At 42.4% G+C, this 21,665-nt stretch overlaps 1 protein-coding gene across 1 annotated transcript in view; it reads left to right on the forward strand.

Moving 5' to 3' along the window:
- RECK (reversion inducing cysteine rich protein with kazal motifs) overlaps positions 1-21,665 on the forward strand; it is a 203,355-nt gene that overhangs the window by 161,347 nt on the left and 20,343 nt on the right. Inside the window, exons 16-17 of the mRNA XM_063451924.1 lie at positions 12,548-12,719; positions 15,119-15,311. Of these exons, the coding sequence (XP_063307994.1) occupies positions 12,548-12,719; positions 15,119-15,311 (365 nt within the window). The remainder of the gene's footprint in view (positions 1-12,547; positions 12,720-15,118; positions 15,312-21,665) is intronic.

The following is a 21,665-nucleotide window of genomic DNA, read 5'->3' on the forward strand; positions in this document are numbered from 1 at the left end:
TTAGTAACTACAATCCAGAAGTGGCTAGGTTTGCCACAATGCTCCCCCAGAACCAAGCCGGCATACACAGTCTGATCCCAACGGATCGGCTTGGGGATGTCCGGGGGAGTACTCACAGATCACTTCTCGAGTTCAGTCTGTCTGGATAACCCGTCGGCGTTACCGTTTTGTTTTCCTGGGCGGTAATGGATGGTGAAGTCAAAAGGCTGCAGCGCCAAACTCCAGCGCAGCAGCCTGGCATTGTCCCCAGACACACGGTTCAGCCACACCAACGGGTTGTGATCTGTGAGTAAGGAAAAAGGTTGTCCATACAAATACGGCTGTAACTTTTTAAGGGCCCACACCACGGCCAGGCATTCTTTCTCAATGGCGGCGTAGCTCACTTCACGGGGCAACAACTTTCGGCTTAAGTAGGCTACGGGATGCTCTCCGCCATCGGCTCCCACTTGGCTCAGCACTGCCCCCAATCCAAACATTGAAGCGTCTGTGTGGACAATAAATCTTTTAGTTGGATCAGGAGCAGTTAACACAGGAGCATTAGTCAGAGCTGTCTTGAGTTGTTGGAATGCCTGCTCACACTCTGGGGCCCAGACAACCAGTCGGGGGAGGTTCTTTTTGGTCAGGTCTGTCAGGGGTTTGGCCAGGGTGCTGTAGTCGGGAACAAATTTTCTATAATATCCGGCCGTCCCTAGGAACGCTAGCACTTGAGTCTTAGTCCTTGGGGTAGTCCACTTAGCTACGGCCTCAATCTTGGCTGGCTCGGGTCTCTGCTGCCCACACCCTACTCGGTGGCCCAGATACTGCACCTCGGCCATACCTATGTGGCACTTACTGGGCTTTAACGTTAACCCGGCTTCCCCAATACGGTCTAGGATCGCCCCTATATGGCGTCTTCCCAGGTCTGGCTAAAGATGGCTATGTCATCTAAATAGGCACAGGCATACTCCTGTAAGCCGTCCAGTAGCCGATCTACCATCCGCTGAAAGGTAGCCGGGGCGTTTTTCATTCCGAAGGGCATGACCTTGAACTGGTACAGGCCAAACGGAGTGACAAACGCCGACTTGGGGATGGCGTCATCGGCTAGAGGAATTTGCCAGTATCCCTTACACAAGTCAATAGTAGTGAGATACTGACCCCGTGCCATCTTATCTAGCAGCTCGTCTATCCGGGGCATCGGGTAGGCATCAGACACTGTTTTGTCATTCAGCCTCCGGTAGTCCACGCAGAATCGGGTGGTGCCGTCCTTTTTAGGCACCAGAACTACCGGCGATGCCCAGGGGCTATCGGAGGGTTCGATAACCCCTAGCTGTAGCATTTCGTCTAATTCGGCCTTCATATGAGTCCGGACTGATTCCGGAACCCTATATGGAGCCTGTCGCATAGGTAGCTGTCCAGGGGTTTCCACTCGGTGGGTGGCTAGCGGAGTGTACCCAGGTAAATTGGAGAAGGTAGCCCCTTTAGCTACAATCAGCGCTTGTACCTGGGCACGCTCGTGAGGGCTTAGCCGCTCCCCCAGCTGAACTCCCCGGGAGGGCTCTATCGGTTCCTCCGGTTCTAGCAAGTCAGGTAAGGGTAGATTCTCCTGATCTTCTAAGGCGGAGGCACAGATCGCCGTCACATCCTCTATCCTCTCATGGTAGGGTTTGAGCATGTTCACGTGGAGCATGCGTCTCTTCCCTACCCCTGAGCAGGGGCCAATCACATAGGTAGTGTCGCATCGCTGCTCTACTACCTGGTATGGGCCCTGCCAGATGGCCTGCAGCTTGTCTGTGCGGACGGGTTTTAAAATTAAAACCTTCTGTCCCACCTGAAAGCTGCGGTCTCTGGCTCCTCTATCGCACCAGCGTCGCTGGCGTTGCTGCGCCGCCTGGAGGTTGTTGTGTACGGCCTGAGTTAGCGCCTCCAAACGGTCTCTGAACTCCAGCACGTAGGATACGATAGGGGTCTCATTAGTAGTACCCTCTCCCTCCCAGTGTTCCCTAATTAAGTTCAAGGGTCCTCGCACCCTCCTCCCAAACAATAGTTCAAACGGGGAGAATCCGGTCGACTCCTGGGGGACCTCTCTATACGCAAAGAGTAGGTGAGGTAAAAACCTCTCCCAGTCTTTGTGGGTTTCCCCGAACGTCCGAAGCATCTGCTTCAGCGTCCCGTTGAACCTCTCACATAGTCCATTGGACTGGGGGTGGTAGGCAGAATTGACTATTGGCTTAATGCCACATACCTTCCACATATGTTGGGTGACCTCGGCAGTAAACTGGGTGCCCCGGTCTGATATTATCTCTTGGGGAAACCCTACCCTGGAAAACACTTTCATCAAGGCTTCAGCTACGGTCTCAGCCTGAATGTTAGTGAGGGCCACAGCCTCGGGGTACCTGGTGGCGTAGTCCACTACTGTTAAAATGTACTTTTTGCCAGAGGGACTGGGTTTTGGCAGGGGCCCTACTATGTCCACAGCTACCCGGCTGAAGGGCTCGGCAATAATGGGTAGGGGGCATAACTTGGCCTTGTGGCGATCCCCCCGTTTACCTACTCGATGGCAGACGTCGCAGGAGGTGCAATACTGGCGCACGTCCTGAGAAATCCCGGGCCAGAAAAACGCATGCGTTAAGCGATACCGGGTGCGGGTCATCCCTAGGTGTCCTGACAGGGGAATATCATGCGCTATCCTAAGCAGCTCCTGCCTATATTTCTGCGGTACCACTAACTGTTTATTGGTCAAGGTGACAGACCCCCCCACGTCTTTTGCCGTGCCACGGTATAATAATCCTTTTTCCCACGTGTATCGCTCCCCCTCTAGCCCTGCTTGGTCAGCTTGTGCCCGGTCCCTATATACTTGTAAGGTGGGGTCGGTCTGCACTTCGGTCACAAAGGTAGCCGGGGTATCCCAAGATATGGAAGTCGGGTGGGTTTTATGGTCTCTTACCTGAGCCTCAGAGTGTACCGGTGTAGCCGTGGTGCGAGCCTGCTGCCGTGTGGTTACTGGATGGGCTTCCTGGTAGGGACACAAATGCAGAAAGAAAAGTCCTGCGCTCAACTCCCATCACTACTGGGCGGCTGCAATGACTACAGTACACATCAGCCCCAATACATAGTAAAAACCAAAGAAAAACATGTTACTTGCGCTCTATCCTTTATCCCTATGTATTTTTAAAACAAATGGAGGTCTTTTAGTTACCTCCAATGGCCATGAGAGGATTGAGCCCACCTGCCACATCAAGGCAGACCCCCCTAGGTGGGTCCTAGCTCTAACCATTCACCTTGCTTCCTTGAGCCTCTGGCAAAAATCTCTAATGAGACAGAAAGGGGTATTTTTTTATATACACCCCTATACATTATTAACCCTTAATAGGGAACACATGGGATGGGCGGCTGCATTGTAACAAGGCTGAGTAATACAAAAATTGGATACAAATGCAGAAAGAAAAGTCCTGCGCTCAACTCCCATCACTACTGGGCGGCTGCAATGACTACAGTACACATCAGCCCCAATACATAGTAAAAACCAAAGAAAAACATGTTACTTGCGCTCTATCCTTTATCCCTATGTATTTTTAAAACAAATGGAGGTCTTTTAGTTACCTCCAATGGCCATGAGAGGATTGAGCCCACCTGCCACATCAAGGCAGACCCCCCTAGGTGGGTCCTAACTCTAACCATTCACCTTGCTTCCTTGAGCCTCTGGCAAAAATCTCTAATGAGACAGAAAGGGGTATTTTTTTATATACACCCCTATACATTATTAACCCTTAATAGGGAACACATGGGATGGGCGGCTGCATTGTAACAAGGCTGAGTAATACAAAAATTGGATACAAATGCAGAAAGAAAAGTCCTGCGCTCAACTCCCATCACTACTGGGCGGCTGCAATGACTACAGTACACATCAGCCCCAATACATAGTAAAAACCAAAGAAAAACATGTTACTTGCGCTCTATCCTTTATCCCTATGTATTTTTAAAACAAATGGAGGTCTTTTAGTTACCTCCAATGGCCATGAGAGGATTGAGCCCACCTGCCACATCAAGGCAGACCCCCCTAGGTGGGTCCTAACTCTAACCATTCACCTTGCTTCCTTGAGCCTCTGGCAAAAATCTCTAATAAGACAGAAAGGGGTATTTTTTTTATATACACCCCTATACATTATTAACCCTTAATAGGGAACACATGGGATGGGCGGCTGCATTGTAACAAGGCTGAGTAATACAAAAATTGGATACAAATGCAGAAAGAAAAGTCCTGCGCTCAACTCCCATCACTACTGGGCGGCTGCAATGACTACAGTACACATCAGCCCCAATACATAGTAAAAACCAAAGAAAAACATGTTACTTGCGCTCTATCCTTTATCCCTATGTATTTTTAAAACAAATGGAGGTCTTTTAGTTACCTCCAATGGCCATGAGAGGATTGAGCCCACCTGCCACATCAAGGCAGACCCCCCTAGGTGGGTCCTAACTCTAACCATTCACCTTGCTTCCTTGAGCCTCTGGCAAAAATCTCTAATGAGACAGAAAGGGGTATTTTTTTATATACACCCCTATACATTATTAACCCTTAATAGGGAACACATGGGATGGGCGGCTGCATTGTAACAAGGCTGAGTAATACAAAAATTGGATACAAATGCAGAAAGAAAAGTCCTGCGCTCAACTCCCATCACTACTGGGCGGCTGCAATGACTACAGTACACATCAGCCCCAATACATAGTAAAAACCAAAGAAAAACATGTTACTTGCGCTCTATCCTTTATCCCTATGTATTTTTAAAACAAATGGAGGTCTTTTAGTTACCTCCAATGGCCATGAGAGGATTGAGCCCACCTGCCACATCAAGGCAGACCCCCCTAGGTGGGTCCTAACTCTAACCATTCACCTTGCTTCCTTGAGCCTCTGGCAAAAATCTCTAATGAGACAGAAAGGGGTATTTTTTTATATACACCCCTATACATTATTAACCCTTAATAGGGAACACATGGGATGGGCGGCTGCATTGTAACAAGGCTGAGTAATACAAAAATTGGATACAAATGCAGAAAGAAAAGTCCTGCGCTCAACTCCCATCACTTCTTGGTCGGCTGCAATGACTACAGTACACATCAGCCCCAATACATAGTAAAAACCAAAGAAAAACATGTTACTTGCGCTCTATCCTTTATCCCTATGTATTTTTAAAACAAATGGAGGTCTTTTAGTTACCTCCAATGGCCATGAGAGGATTGAGCCCACCTGCCACATCAAGGCAGACCCCCCTAGGTGGGTCCTAACTCTAACCATTCACCTTGCTTCCTTGAGCCTCTGGCAAAAATCTCTAATGAGACATAAAGGGGTATTTTTTTATATACACCCCTATACATTATTAACCCTTAATAGGGAACACATGGGATGGGCGGCTGCATTGTAACAAGGCTGAGTAATACAAAAATTGGATACAAATGCAGAAAGAAAAGTCCTGCGCTCAACTCCCATCACTACTGGGCGGCTGCAATGACTACAGTACACATCAGCCCCAATACATAGTAAAAACCAAAGAAAAACATGTTACTTGCGCTCTATCCTTTATCCCTATGTATTTTTAAAACAAATGGAGGTCTTTTAGTTACCTCCAATGGCCATGAGAGGATTGAGCCCACCTGCCACATCAAGGCAGACCCCCCTAGGTGGGTCCTAACTCTAACCATTCACCTTGCTTCCTTGAGCCTCTGGCAAAAATCTCTAATGAGACAGAAAGGGGTATTTTTTTATATACACCCCTATACATTATTAACCCTTAATAGGGAACACATGGGATGGGCGGCTGCATTGTAACAAGGCTGAGTAATACAAAAATTGGATACAAATGCAGAAAGAAAAGTCCTGCGCTCAACTCCCATCACTACTGGGCGGCTGCAATGACTACAGTACACATCAGCCCCAATACATAGTAAAAACCAAAGAAAAACATGTTACTTGCGCTCTATCCTTTATCCCTATGTATTTTTAAAACAAATGGAGGTCTTTTAGTTACCTCCAATGGCCATGAGAGGATTGAGCCCACCTGCCACATCAAGGCAGACCCCCCTAGGTGGGTCCTAACTCTAACCATTCACCTTGCTTCCTTGAGCCTCTGGCAAAAATCTCTAATGAGACAGAAAGGGGTATTTTTTTATATACACCCCTATACATTATTAACCCTTAATAGGGAACACATGGGATGGGCGGCTGCATTGTAACAAGGCTGAGTAATACAAAAATTGGATACAAATGCAGAAAGAAAAGTCCTGCGCTCAACTCCCATCACTACTGGGCGGCTGCAATGACTACAGTACACATCAGCCCCAATACATAGTAAAAACCAAAGAAAAACATGTTACTTGCGCTCTATCCTTTATCCCTATGTATTTTTAAAACAAATGGAGGTCTTTTAGTTACCTCCAATGGCCATGAGAGGATTGAGCCCACCTGCCACATCAAGGCAGACCCCCCTAGGTGGGTCCTAACTCTAACCATTCACCTTGCTTCCTTGAGCCTCTGGCAAAAATCTCTAATGAGACAGAAAGGGGTATTTTTTTATATACACCCCTATACACCCCTATACACCCCTATACATTATATAAAAAAATACCCCTTTCTGTCTCATTAGAGATTTTTGCCAGAGGCTCAAGGAAGCAAGGTGAATGGTTAGAGTTAGGACCCACCTAGGGGGGTCTGCCTTGATGTGGCAGGTGGGCTCAATCCTCTCATGGCCATTGGAGGTAACTAAAAGACCTCCATTTGTTTTAAAAATACATAGGGATAAAGGATAGAGCGCAAGTAACATGTTTTTCTTTGGTTTTTACTATGTATTGGGGCTGATGTGTACTGTAGTCATTGCAGCCGCCCAGTAGTGATGGGAGTTGAGCGCAGGACTTTTCTTTCTGCATTTGTATCCAATTTTTGTATTACTCAGCCTTGTTACAATGCAGCCGCCCATCCCATGTGTTCCCTATTAAGGGTTAATAATGTATAGGGGTGTATATAAAAAAATACCCCTTTCTGTCTCATTAGAGATTTTTGCCAGAGGCTCAAGGAAGCAAGGTGAATGGTTAGAGTTAGGACCCACCTAGGGGGGTCTGCCTTGATGTGGCAGGTGGGCTCAATCCTCTCATGGCCATTGGAGGTAACTAAAAGACCTCCATTTGTTTTAAAAATACATAGGGATAAAGGATAGAGCGCAAGTAACATGTTTTTCTTTGGTTTTTACTATGTATTGGGGCTGATGTGTACTGTAGTCATTGCAGCCGCCCAGTAGTGATGGGAGTTGAGCGCAGGACTTTTCTTTCTGCATTTGTATCCAATTTTTGTATTACTCAGCCTTGTTACAATGCAGCCGCCCATCCCATGTGTTCCCTATTAAGGGTTAATAATGTATAGGGGTGTATATAAAAAAATACCCCTTTCTGTCTCATTAGAGATTTTTGCCAGAGGCTCAAGGAAGCAAGGTGAATGGTTAGAGTTAGGACCCACCTAGGGGGGTCTGCCTTGATGTGGCAGGTGGGCTCAATCCTCTCATGGCCATTGGAGGTAACTAAAAGACCTCCATTTGTTTTAAAAATACATAGGGATAAAGGATAGAGCGCAAGTAACATGTTTTTCTTTGGTTTTTACTATGTATTGGGGCTGATGTGTACTGTAGTCATTGCAGCCGCCCAGTAGTGATGGGAGTTGAGCGCAGGACTTTTCTTTCTGCATTTGTATCCAATTTTTGTATTACTCAGCCTTGTTACAATGCAGCCGCCCATCCCATGTGTTCCCTATTAAGGGTTAATAATGTATAGGGGTGTATATAAAAAAATACCCCTTTCTGTCTCATTAGAGATTTTTGCCAGAGGCTCAAGGAAGCAAGGTGAATGGTTAGAGTTAGGACCCACCTAGGGGGGTCTGCCTTGATGTGGCAGGTGGGCTCAATCCTCTCATGGCCATTGGAGGTAACTAAAAGACCTCCATTTGTTTTAAAAATACATAGGGATAAAGGATAGAGCGCAAGTAACATGTTTTTCTTTGGTTCTTCCTGGTAGGGAGCCTGGGGAACAAAGGCAGAGGTCATCTGGCCTAAATCATTCCCTAGAACAACATCTGCCGGTAAGTTCTGCATTAGTCCCACTTCCACTGTCCCCTCTCCCGCACCCCAGTTCAAATGTACTTTCGCAGTGGGTAGTCGGTATACAGCTCCCCCGGCTACCCGAATGGCCACAGATCCGCCAGTATGCGCACCCTCAGATACCAAATGGGGTGCGATCAGGGTTAAGGTAGCTCCCGAATCCCGCAGTCCCTGAACCTCGTTCCCCTCGAGAGTTACCAGCTGCCGGTGATGCTGCCGGTTATCGGTGGCTCGGACCGACATCACCTCATGCAATATACCCAGGGGTTCCTCCGAATGAACACTCCACAAATCCTGAGTGGCTGGCTCCCTCTGGTAATGGTGAGCCGCCGCCCTGGGTATGGGGTTTGGACGGCCCTGATTCCAGGTGGGCTTGCCACGATTTTGTGTACATTCCCGGGCCATATGCCCCCATTGTTTACAGGAGTGGCACTGGATGTTGGCCCGCCCGTTGTATCTGGAAGGTGGAGGTACCTGCCCTTGCGAAGGACGGAACGGGGCGGCTGTGGGCGCTAGAGGTGGTGTAGCGCTAGGTAGTCCTGTGGGCCGGGAGTAGCTTTTGGCTACAGGCCCCTGGTGTCTCCGTGCATCGAAGTGTTGGTCGGCCAATCTAGCTGCTTCAGTTAGGGTAAGGGGTTTCCTGTCCCGCACCCATTCTTGTGTCTCCGGGGATAGTCCATTAAAAAACTGCTCCAGCAACATCAGCTGACGCAATTCCTCCATGGTGGTGGCTTTGCTGGCCTGTATCCACCCTTGGGAGGCTTGATCCAGTTTGTGTACCCATTCTGCGTGCGAATCTCGCTCTGGTTTGCGTAAGTGTCGGAACTTGCGCCGGTATGCCTCTGGGGTAATGGCATACCTCTCCAAGATTGCGCGCTTTACTTTTTCATAATCTTTGCTGTCCTCACTGGGCACAGCACGGTAAGCTTCGGCTGCCCGACCTGCTAGCTTGCTTGCTAGCAGTTGCACCCATACTGTCCGCTCTAACTCATGTAGATCACACAGTCTTTCAAAGTCCTGCAAGTACCCATCGATCTCATCCTTTTCCTCGCAAAAAGCTTTGAAGGCCTGGTACGGGATCTTGGGCTTTACCGGGTTGTAGAGGGACCCTGTGTTGGACTCGGTTCGAGTCAAGGTGTGCTGCGGGCTGTGTGCCATTACATATTCCTGCACATTTGCCATCACCATATGCATCATGGCCTCCGATATAGGCTGCGGCAAAAATGCTAGCCTGGTCCTCATCTCTCTTTCATAGAGCGTTTCTTCCATGACTGCTGGGGGTGTAGAGCTGCGGGCTTGGTCTCCCTCCATCAGCTCGGCAATTATTACCGCCTTGGTTTTGCTGCTGGCTACTTTACCCCTGGCTTCCAGCAGTTCCTTTAATGTCTGTTTCTTTAGTTTAGAGTACTCCGTCTCCATTCACTTCGGCAGTCGGTTCTTTCGTTGGGTTCTGCTTGCCATTCCCTTTTCTCATTCGGCAGTTGCAATTTGCACGAATTGCGCTTTTCGGCTGTAAGTTCGGATCCCGTCGCTTGCCACCAATTGTAGCGGAGGGCAATAGTAAAATCCCCGATATCCGCTGGTTACACAGGTACATCCACAGTCAGCGCTGAAAAGTAAGACAAGTTCCCCAATCCTCCCAATAACCGGACGAAACACAGTCTGGGAGTCAACTAACTAGCTTTATTCACAGACTTCCATATTTATGCAGTTCCCCATGCAAGGGGTTTCCTTACAGATGTTACAGGGGATTTCTCCCATCAGGCATTGTAATTATCCCAACAGGCATTGCTGCACGAGAGGGATACTCCCACTAAAATGGACGATTAAGTGGATTAGCCCCTCGTGTAGCAAAACCGACAATTTATATAGAAATCCATATTTTATACAATTTTACTCGCTTTTAGACGAATGACCGTTCGGTAGATAGCTGGGGTCGGCGGGCACATTTAGTGAGAATACAGCTCCGATCCCAGCTAAACTAACCGAACGCCGCACAAAATACATTAAAATATTGAGTTCGGTTTAAAAGTACCGAACATCTATGGGGAACAGAATGTGCCGAACGCGGAACTCCCGAACGCTCTGGAAGTCCAGCGGTGTTCGGATCATTGAGTAGCCGTTTTCAGTTCCAGGCTCTCGAGGACCGAACACCGCTGCAGAGACAAAGGATCCAAGATGGCCGACCGCCGCATGGTCGGTAGCCGAACGACGGCCACCTAGGAGAGCCCTTAATTACCGATTCCAACATTGTTGCAATCGGTTAATTGGTGCCACACGACTGGTGAGTGGGTGGTCTACCTGGGGAGCCCGCATTCGTATGGCGAACGGCCTGGATAACCGTGTTTCGTCAAACGAAAGGGGTTTGTATGCTGGCAGCGTATGGCTGCCAGCATGCGAACGGCCATAATACGGTACATATACAGTTTAACATACACAGCATATATTCAGCCTACGGACAACCTTTAGTAACTACAATCCAGAAGTGGCTAGGTTTGCCACATGTGATATGCTATGTTGTATTGTAGGCTGAATAAACTGGTTTACATCTTCTTTTTGCCCTCTTTTATTTCAGGCCTACTACCTCGTCAGTTACGGCACACCACAGCTGACTTTTTCCATGCACTGTTTGTCTTAGGTTACCAATTTTACGGCTTTATGTCCTGACCACAAATAAATAAATATATATATATATATATATATATATATATATATATATATACACACACACACATATATATAATAATTCTACGTATATATTTATGTAATAATTTTACATAATTAGGTCATTTTATTAATTACAATTTGCGGGACCTGCCTGACAACCCAAGGCCAAAAGTTTGCTAGCACTTTATTTAACCATGGAGGGGTACTGTTTTACTCGGAAGACTTCGCTGAACACATATATTAGTGTTTCAAAACAGTAAAATGTATTACAACAAAAATATCGTCAGTGAAAGTGAATTATTTTGCATTTTTCACACACAAATGGCACTTACACAGATGATATCATTGTTGTGATATGTTTTACTGTTTTGAAACATGAATATTTGTGTTCAGCGAAGTCTCCCGAGTATAACAGTACCCCTCATGTACAAGTTTTATGGTGTTTTCAAAAGTTACAGAGTCACATATAAGGCTTGCGTTTCAGTTTTTTCACATTGAAATTCGCCAGGTTGGTTATGTTGCCTTTGAAACCGTACGGTAGCCCAGGAATGAAAATTATCCCCATGATGGCATACCATTTGCAATAGTAGACAACCCAAGGTATTGCAAATGGGGTATGTCCAGTCTTTTTTAGTAGCCACTTTCTTTTTAATTAGCTTATTGACTCTCCTCTGTTTATTTACTTTTTCTGGCTCTTCCCAGCCAACTTGCACCTTTCACTTTCAGGTACATCTTCTGCTATTTATGACACCCCACTCACCAACCTCCCTCCCCTTCTCTAACATCAGTTATTTTAAGTGTTAAACTCTATCAGATTGATCTGTATTGCTTCAGACCTGAGGAAAAGAGGAAAACTATTGAAAGCTTGTCTTTGAAATATTATGTTAGTCCAATAAAAAAGGTATCATTGCATACTGCAATACTCTGGTATTTTGGCTATATATATATATATATATATATATATATATATATATATATATATATAATAGTCTGGAGCACCATTATCTTAAAACTTGTAACTTGTCACCACTAGTATTATTTTTAGATATTCTGACTCCTTGACTAATGAAATGTGTTAATGTTTATTATATGTCATTCAGAAGCAATGGTTGGAAGGTAAGTTCGTATATACTCAATAGTGTTTTAAAGTAGACTTAGGGGGAAACTTTTTCAGTGCTAGCAGAGAAACACGAGACACTGATTCAATGTGAAGATGACAGGTATAGCAGTATAGAAGATACTCCACCTGTAGTTCCTCCAGTGTAATTACCAAAGCAGAAAAAATTGGAGTAATGCGGAGCTGGTATTTAAAGTGCACACCCATGTGCTACCATATTTATTGGAAGGACAAAGTACAGGTTGCAAACGTTTTGGGCAAAATGCCCCTTATCAATGCTAATTGATATATGCATTGATAAAGGGCATTTCGCCCGAAATGTTTGCAACCTGTACTTTGTCCTTCCAATAAATATGGTAGCACATGGGTGTGCACTTTAAATGCCAGCTGCGCGTTACTCCATTTTTTTCTGCTTTGAAGTATCAAACAGGGAATTTAAACATGACAGCCCTTTTATAAATTACATATTCATAGATTACAGAGCAATTGTGGAGCATATTAGAAGAGTAGATTTATCAACAAGGAAAACTTTTAGATGGGAAAGCAATAGAATCCTTCTGCAGGCTAGTGGCACTTGGACCATTTTCACATAATTGCTCTCAAATGGAGGTTACAATAACCAAATACTATTTTAATTGTATTTCAGGGTTGCCTTGTAACTGTGCTGATCAGTTTGTTCCTGTGTGTGGGCAGAATGGGCGAACGTATCCAAGTGCTTGTATAGCACGATGTGTTGGATTATTGGATCACCATTTTGAATTTGGACAGTGTTCTTCAAAGGATCCATGTAATCCCAACCCCTGTCCAAGAAGCCAGAGGTATATTACATTAACATTGGTGTGGTACATACAGAAGTAAAGGCCTCAATTTAATATAAACAGAAAATTTGAGAACTCTGAGAATGGACAACTTAGAGAAACAAACAGATTTCCAAATTAATTAATATTTTTGGATAAACTTTTGAAATAATTTTTAGCCCATTAAAATACCAAAACATAAATCATATATAAAAATATATTTAAAGAAAAAAAATCAAACTATTACGATTATTAATTAAGATTATTATTTTTTTCTGTATTAAATCATTTTGAAAATGTTATCAAAAATATTAAATAATTTGGAAAACTTATCTAACAATGTTAAATCAAAAAAAAAAAAATTGGTGAGATAAAAAATGTATGCACTTTTATCATAAAATGGACAAAAGGTATAAACCTAAAAAAACTAAATAGAAAATAGACCATAGGGTAATATTGCGCATACAAAGAAAGTACATAAGCACACAAATGGTCCCACTAGCATAATGTTGAGCCACTCAAATTGCTGGCTCAGACTTAAATGACTTGAATGGAAAGCAAAGGTGGATGTCTACTGAGATCGGCTGTATAACATATGCCCAGCTATGCTTTAAAAGTTTTCCTCCAATATAAATCTAGGATGCAGGATAGAAGGTTAAAATTGCAAACACATGAAATCATTTGAAAGACTTGCTAAAGGTATTAAATTGAGGCCTTAATTTGCTGAATGTCAGAGTTTAGTGAATATCTATATGCTTAACTAGTTTATATCTTCTATGGTACAATTATTATAAATGGAGAAAATATTTACAGTGAATTAGTGGTCTTCTGCAGACTGACATTTGTCTAAATGTTTTCATTCCTGTATTTGTGCAATATCAATGTTTATTTTTTACATAAATGATCTCCAATTATAATACACAGTTTCTATATAGCTCAAAAGATGTTTCTCTACTAATGCAAGGTCTCCAACATATCTGTTTCATAATAAAGCAAGGGGCCTGAGAGGGAAACTGGGTGGAGAAGAGTCATACATGATTTATAGACATTTATAGATTACCGTATATACTCGAGTATAAGCCGACCCGAATATAAGCCGAGGCCCCCAATTTTACCCCCAAAAACTGGGAAAACGTATTGACTCGATTATAAGACTAGGGTGAGAAATGCAGCAGCTACTGGTAAATTTCTAAATAAAATTAGATCCTAAAAAAAATATATTAATTGAATTTTTATTTACAGTGTGTGTATAATGAATGCAGTGTGTGTGTATGAGTGCAGTGTGAGTGTATGAATGCAGTGTGAGTGTATGAATGCAGTGTGAGTGTATGAATGCAGTGTGAGTATATGAATGCAGTGTGAGTGTATGAATGCAGTGTGAGTGTATGAATGCAGTGTGAGTGTATGAATGCAGTGTGCGTGTATGAATGCAGTGTGAGTATATGAATGCAGTGTGAGTGTATGAGTGCAGTGTTTGTATGAATGCAGTGTGTGTGTGTGTGTTTGTGTGTGTTGGTGGGGGGGTGGGCAATTTTTTTTTTATTATTTTAATTTTTTTTTATTGTTATTTATTATTTTTATTTAATTTAATTATTATTATTTTTGTATTATTTATTATTTAATTTTTTTTATTTATTTATTATTAATATATTTTTTTTTCGTTCCCCCTCCCTGCTTGATATATAGCAGGGAGGGGGGCTCTCACTCCCTGGTGGTCCAGCATTGGTAGTTCAGTGGGGGGGAGAGGGGGGCTGGCAGAGCTGTAACTTACCTTTCCTGCAGCTCCTGTCAGCTTCCTCCTCCGCGCCGTCCGTTCAGCTCCCTCTGTCAGCTCCCACTGTAAGTCTCGCGAGAGCCGCGGCTCTCGCGAGACTTACACTGGGAGCTGACCGAGGTGCTGAACGGACGGCGCGGAGGAGGAGGAAGCTGACAGGAGCTGCTGGAAAGGTAAGTTACAGCTCTGCCAGCCCCCCTCTCCCCCAGTCTGTATTATGGCAATGCAAATTGCCATAATACAGATTATTGACTCGAGTATAAGCCGAGTTGGGGTTTTTTAGCACAAAAAATGTGCTAAAAAACTCGGCTTATACTCGAGTATATACGGTACTTCTTTGCTTCTTGCCCCCAAATAAAGGACATCTCTGGTCCATATTACATACATATGACATTAATTATCCCCATGCCATGTGTGACAGATGGGAATGCTTGACTTTGTGTGCATATACTTGTTCTAATTAGAATTTCCCTCAAAACCTCAAAAATGAAATTATGAAGAACATTTGGTGCATTATAATGTCTCCAGTACTTATTAATCACTTTACCACAAAGCCAAGCTCTAATCATGAACTACCATATTCCATATAGCTGTTAGATCATTATATTTTTTATTGAAACTACATCAATATATTTGTTCTGTTTAGATGTATTGTCAAACGGCAAGTTTGCTTGACCAGCTTTGAGAAGTTTGGATGCCCCCAGTTTGAATGTATCTCTCGGCAACTTAAGTGTGACTATTCTCAAGACCCTGTTTGTGATACTGAAAATGCGGAACATGGAAACCTTTGCACTTTGTATCAACGAGGAAAGCAGCTTTCTTATAAGGGATCATGTCAGGTAAGACTCTTAAAGCTATGTTCCAGATGTTCTAGAATTTGCAGAGATAGTTACTATATTTCTTTATACTGACGACATATTACTTTTTCTCTCCTAAGACTGCAATGGATATCACTGACACAGGCATGATTCGAAATCTTAAGTTCTTAAGTAAGGAACTTTTGTTACCATAAACAATTTCATGTGTCCTCATCTGGCTAAACATTTGTGTTGTCTCATTATTTCATTTTTACTACAGTGAAATATACTTCATCAGGATAAAAAAGTTTGTGATAATATACTAGAAACATTCATGTCTGTCTTGTCTATGTTACATATTAGTACATAATGCTGTGATGCAACCAACTTCAGATATTATGTTTAATACAATATTTTATATAACTAATTTTTATTCTTTGACAGCTCACTGAATCCATTCAAGATTATATTTCTGTCCCTACATTAAAGATATCAGCATTTGTTTAATTTACTTAACAGAGAAATGAGTAGACATATTAACTTGCTTATAAAAATTATATTCTGAAATTTGTTGCATTACATCATAAGAACAATATTGATGTCCATTCCACATTATTGTGTAGCTGTTCTACTTTTCATTTGTGTTTCTTTTATTCATATAGACGAAAAAAAAACAAAAAACCATGGGGTTGTAAATTGCTAGAGGGAGAGAGGCATTATCCTGTGGACACTTTTCAATCCAATCATTAACTGATTGCAGGACTCATTGTGCAATTGAGAGTGTAGATCATGGGTAGGCAACCTTTGGGAACTCCAGTTTTGGACTTCATCTCCCCTGATGCTTTGACAGCATTATCGCTGCAAGAGCATTATGGGAGATGTAGTACACAGCATCTAGAGTGCCAAAGGATGACTACCGTTGGTATAGATAACGTGTCTAAGATAAGTGGTAAAAGCAGAGTCATGGGTATGAAAATCAAGGAGACTTATCTTGGGTATCACTGTGGGTCTTAAAATCATTTTAGAGCACCAAAGTGTAAGTGCAATTACCTCCTAGGTAATTTCTAGAAAATTAAAAGTATTACACATTAAACCATAGAGGCACAGGGGGTTTAGAGTTAGGATATTAGTGCATATCTAAGTAAGCAAAGTAGGAAAACATTTCAAGAACTTTTTTCACTTGGCTTCAGACTACAGTAGAATTAAAGTGCATCTAATTAATCAGGTAGATAGGATTGCTAAAGGAATGTTCAAACTAGAATGTGGAGTGATGCTATAGGCAGTGATAAAGGGGTAACACATTTGGAATTAAAGTATTTATTTGTATTGGGGAGCAGTGTCAGGGGGATGGTGGAGTTGTTACAGAGGTTAACAAGATTATTATTAAAACCTGGTTCAAGATGAGTGACAGCTGTTTCAGCAATAGGCCTGAATCTAAAGACTAGCAACAACGTTGAAAGCTGTCTTTGTAAAGTAATGTAGAGGAATTATTGTTTTAGGAAGGGGTGGACAGGAGAACCCATGGTATTGGATATCTTATGGAATACCCTAACCATAGGGGGGCCCTGTTATGGGGCAGCACAGCCATGCATGAAGGTGGTTACAGAGGTTAGAGGAATTTATGAAGGTTCTAGCTAGTAGACTGGAAGGGAGGTTCTGCCTTAGTTGGTTTCCTGAACTTGGAGTAATTTGATGGGGAAAGTGATAGAAATTAAGAATATCAGAAAAACTGTGGCAAGAGGAAAGGGGGTAACCCTAGGTAAGAAGTAATTAAATAGAAAGGTACTTGCCTACAGGTGTCAGTTATTGAAAACATAACATTTAAAAAATGTGTTTAAAATCTCACTGTTGAAAATCAACAAATGAACCAAAAATTATTACTAAATGCTAAAACAATCAATAGTCTAGACCAAAAAAACAAATGTATAAAGAAAACTGAAAAAAAGAATATATATATATATATATTGTGACAAACTTACTTTCCTGTGTGTGTTTGTCCTGGATCTTTTGGCAACAGCACAGCCCTCTGGGGTAAGAAAACCAGGTCAAGACAAAGTCCAGCTTCAAAAAGGCCTCTGGCCTGTTTATTTTCTGTTGTTAAAAAAGTAACAGGATACAACAAGCAGCAAACCTTCTTTCTCCTCCAATCAAAAGTGAGGGGAAATGTCTGTGCGTCTTATGGAGCGAATATGAAGCTTTAATTACCTGTCTTGTAGCGTGGGCCGGCAGCACAGCGCACACCGCGGTACTGGAACTTCAATTTCAGGTTCCGGTTTCCGGCGGGACTAAAAGGAAGTGCGCACTCAGTGTGCACACTTCCTTTCAGTCCCGCCGGAAACCGGAACCCAAAATTGAAGTTCCTGTACCGCGGTGCGAGCTGTTAAGCCGGCCCACGCTACAAGACAGGTAAATAATTATGGGACACTATGGGACAAGGGGAGGTAAGGTGAGGGGGACACACACTATGGGACAAGGGGAGGGGGACACACACACTATGGGACAAGGGGAGGGGGACACACACACTATGGGACAAGGGGAGGGGGACACACACTATGGGACAAGGGGAGGGGGGGACACTATTGGACAAGGGGAGGGGGGCACTATGGGACAAGGGGAGGGGACACACACACACACTATGGGGCAAGGTTAGGGGGGACGACACACACTATGGGACAAGGGTAGGGGACGACACTATGGGACAAGGGGAGAGGGGGACACAATATGGGACAAAGGGAGGGGGGACGACACTATGGGAGGGAAAGTGCACTATGGAACAAGGGGAGGGGGGGAGAACACTATGGGATGAGGGGAGGGGGGAAACATTATGGGATGAGGGGAGGGAGGAACACTATGGGGTGAGAACACTATTGGAGGAGGGGAGAACACTATTGGACAAGGGGATGGGGAGTAAAAGAACAATATGGGACAGGGGAGGAGAGGTTAAAAATCACTATGGGACAGGGGAGGGGGGTTTAAAGATCATTATGGGGCAGGAGAGGGGAGTGGGTGGTAAGGAACACTATGGGAAAGGGGAGAAAAAAAAATATTCTGAACAAACTGTCCCATAGTAAGAAACACTATGGGACAGTTTGTTCAGAATATTTTTTTCTGGGTTTCCTCCTCTAAAAACTAGGTGCGTCTTATGGGGTGGTGCGTCTTATGGAGCGAAAAATATGGTATATGCTCATGCTGTAATCCCAGAAACAATTAATAGACTAATAATTCAATTAATCTTACATATATCTTATATTGGATTATTCTTTATTAGTCTTTTTCCTTTAATATTTCCTATATAATATTAAAGGAAAAAGACTAATAAAGAATAATCCAATATAAGATATATGTAAGATTAATTGAATTATTAGTCTATTAATTGTTTCTGGGATTACAGCATGAGTCCAAGTGTTAGAAATTTGTAGTGTAGATTTAGAGATCATGGTGATATGAGTAAATGTTAGTTGAAAATGTCTAATGTTGTGTTATAATTTTTTTGTTATAAATGTTATTTCATTTCCTATGAAGGAATTTTAATAGATAATGCTCCAATTGGGAGTATATCATAATTACTAATTAGTAAATAAATACATTTACTGTTAAGGAAAAGAAAAGGAAATTCAGTGTTTTACGAAATTGATGAAATTGGTTACTTATTTATGGATAAAGTAGGTATAATTGAATTCCTTGACACCCCTATACAGACAGATACTAACACTACAACTCAGCACACTTCAAGGTTGACTTTTTTGGATCAGGCCCACCCCCTCCTGTCAACTACGGACGAGATTGAGGGACTGGGGAAAATGGACTTACAAATCTCCTCAAAGAGAACAGAGACACTAACCACTAACAAAATTGTCAATTTATCTGATTTCAATCTACTCCCGATGCACCTTTCATTACTTCACAAAGAGTTGATTGTCCCTACACCCACTTGGGACAAATTTGAATGGACCAAAGATATTAAACTCTTTGGCAGAAAATTGTCTCTAGAAGTCTTGCACAAAAAGAAACAAGAAAAGTTTAACAAAAGAGGTTAAACTCAGAAGATTACATTAATTTACAAACTCTTACAGATTTATTAGATGAAAACGATTCACCAAAACTAATGACTGATTTAAAACCTAGTAGTTGTTACACTCCCAACTATTTTGAAGTTCCACAAGTAGGTTTATTTGTTCAATTCACAACTCAGCAATTAGAACAAATCAATTCATTATCTAAACAAGAAGATAACCTTTCAATTTATGAAAGGATAGCTTTAACCCCTTAAGGACCAAACTTCTGGAATAAAAGGGAATCATGACATGTCACACATGTCATGTGTCCTTAAGGGGTTAAGAGAACTTAGATTGGCTGAAGACATAATTATAAAACCTGCTGAAAAGGGTGGCAACATCGTCCTCATGAAACCAGAAAATTATGTAAAAATGTGTATGGAACACTTGAAAGACTCGAACTGCTATCAACATATTAACTCAGATCCTACATCTAAGTTCCTGATGGAACTAAAAAATCTTCTCACAAATGCTAACAACCAGAAAATCATTTCAAATCAAGAACTACAACATATGTTACCCCATCATAATCCAACAATACGACATTCTACTGTCTGCCTAAAGTACACAAAAACCTAAATGACCCCCCAGGCAGACATATTGTTTCAGGGAATAATAGTCTCACTGAAAGACTGAGTAGATTTATTGAAAATATTTTTACATCCTATGGTAAAGGAACTTCCTTCGTATCTCTAAGACACCAAAGAGACTCTGATAGTGTTAGAAAATATACAGACTCCTCCCTATACACTTCCAGCAAGCTTAACGTGGTATCACTCTATAGTAACATTCCACACCATAGAGGATTAGAAGCTTGCAATCACTTTCTCAGTCAATCATTCTATAATGAACATCAAAAACTGTTTATCTCGAACCTTTTAGAATTCATCTTAACACACAATTACTTCCTTTTTGACAATAAGTTTTATCTACAGCTCACAGGAACGGCTATGGGGACAGCAAGTGCCCCTAGCTATGCCAACCTGTTCTTAGGTTTGTGGGAAAAATTCATAGTAGCTTCATCTTTGACCTCATATCAAGGATTCATCCACAAATGGTATCGCTACATAGACTCTATGGACAGGCTTGATTATCAAATTTGAACAACTGGTTGTACATCTAAATGAGAATGACATCAACCTGAAATTGACCCATGTAATTGATGAAAAAAAAAAAAGATTTTTCTTAGATTTTAAGATTTTACTAGACGAAGATGGCACAATTTACACCCAACTTTTCAGGAAATCCACATCCACAAACAGCCTACTACACTGGACCAGTCATCACCTATACCAATTAAAGTCTTCCATTCCGTATGGACAATACTTACGAGCTTGAAGAAACCGCTCGGATAATCAAAGTTTCCAAAAAGAATGTACGGACTTACGTTCTAGAGTTAAATCTCTAGGCTATCCTAACAGGGTGGTAAAACGAGTCAAACATGCCTTAAATATAGAACAGAAATTCTGAGAAATTCTAGGCAAATAGAAACTTCATCCCATACCAGATGCATCACAACCTTTGATGCAGGCTGGCCATTCATGTAAAAAATGATCACCAAAAATTGGCCATTGCTTACCCACAATTCTGTTTTAAAATAATCTCTTCCAGTACATTCAAGTATAACAGCATATAGATCTAAAAGCTTAACAGCAATTTGAGTACAAAAAAGGCCACCCACACTTGGCGAAAGGACACTAAAGGCACTTACCGTTGCAGACACTGCAAGGCCTGCCAATTTATAATGCCTACAAAATTCACAGTGTCAACTCAATCAGAATCAAAATTTCAAAAAATGCGTTTATTAATTGTGGAACTACCAGATTAATATATTTAATCACATGCTCATGCGGGAAACAATATATTGTCAAGACTTACCAGCAATTACGAAGAAGAATACTACAACACATTGGATCCATCACCAATCCCAGCACTCTTACCCAAGTGGCAAAACATGTTATTAATTTTAATGACAAAAATACCAAACACCTAACCTTTCAACCAATAGAAAAATTATCACCCAATCCCAGAAAAGGTGATTTCAATAAACTATTACTACAGAAAGAGTCACAATGGATATACAGATTTCAAACCCTCTTACCCTTAGGTTTTAACAAGGAATTCAATTATACTTCCTTTATCTATAAATTAAAAAAAAAAAAAAACACTGAACTTCCTTTTCTTTTCCTTAAAGGACCACTCTAGGCACCCAGACCACTTCAGCTTAATGAAGTGGTCTGGGTGCCAGGTCCAGCTAGCTTTTACCCTTTTTTTTATAAACATAGCAGTTTCAGAGAAACTGCTATGTTTATTCTGAGGGTTAAGCCAGCCTCCAGAGCCT

The sequence above is a fragment of the Pelobates fuscus genome, chromosome 4, assembly GCF_036172605.1.
Source record: "Pelobates fuscus isolate aPelFus1 chromosome 4, aPelFus1.pri, whole genome shotgun sequence".
Classification (NCBI taxonomy): Eukaryota; Metazoa; Chordata; class Amphibia; order Anura; family Pelobatidae; genus Pelobates; species Pelobates fuscus.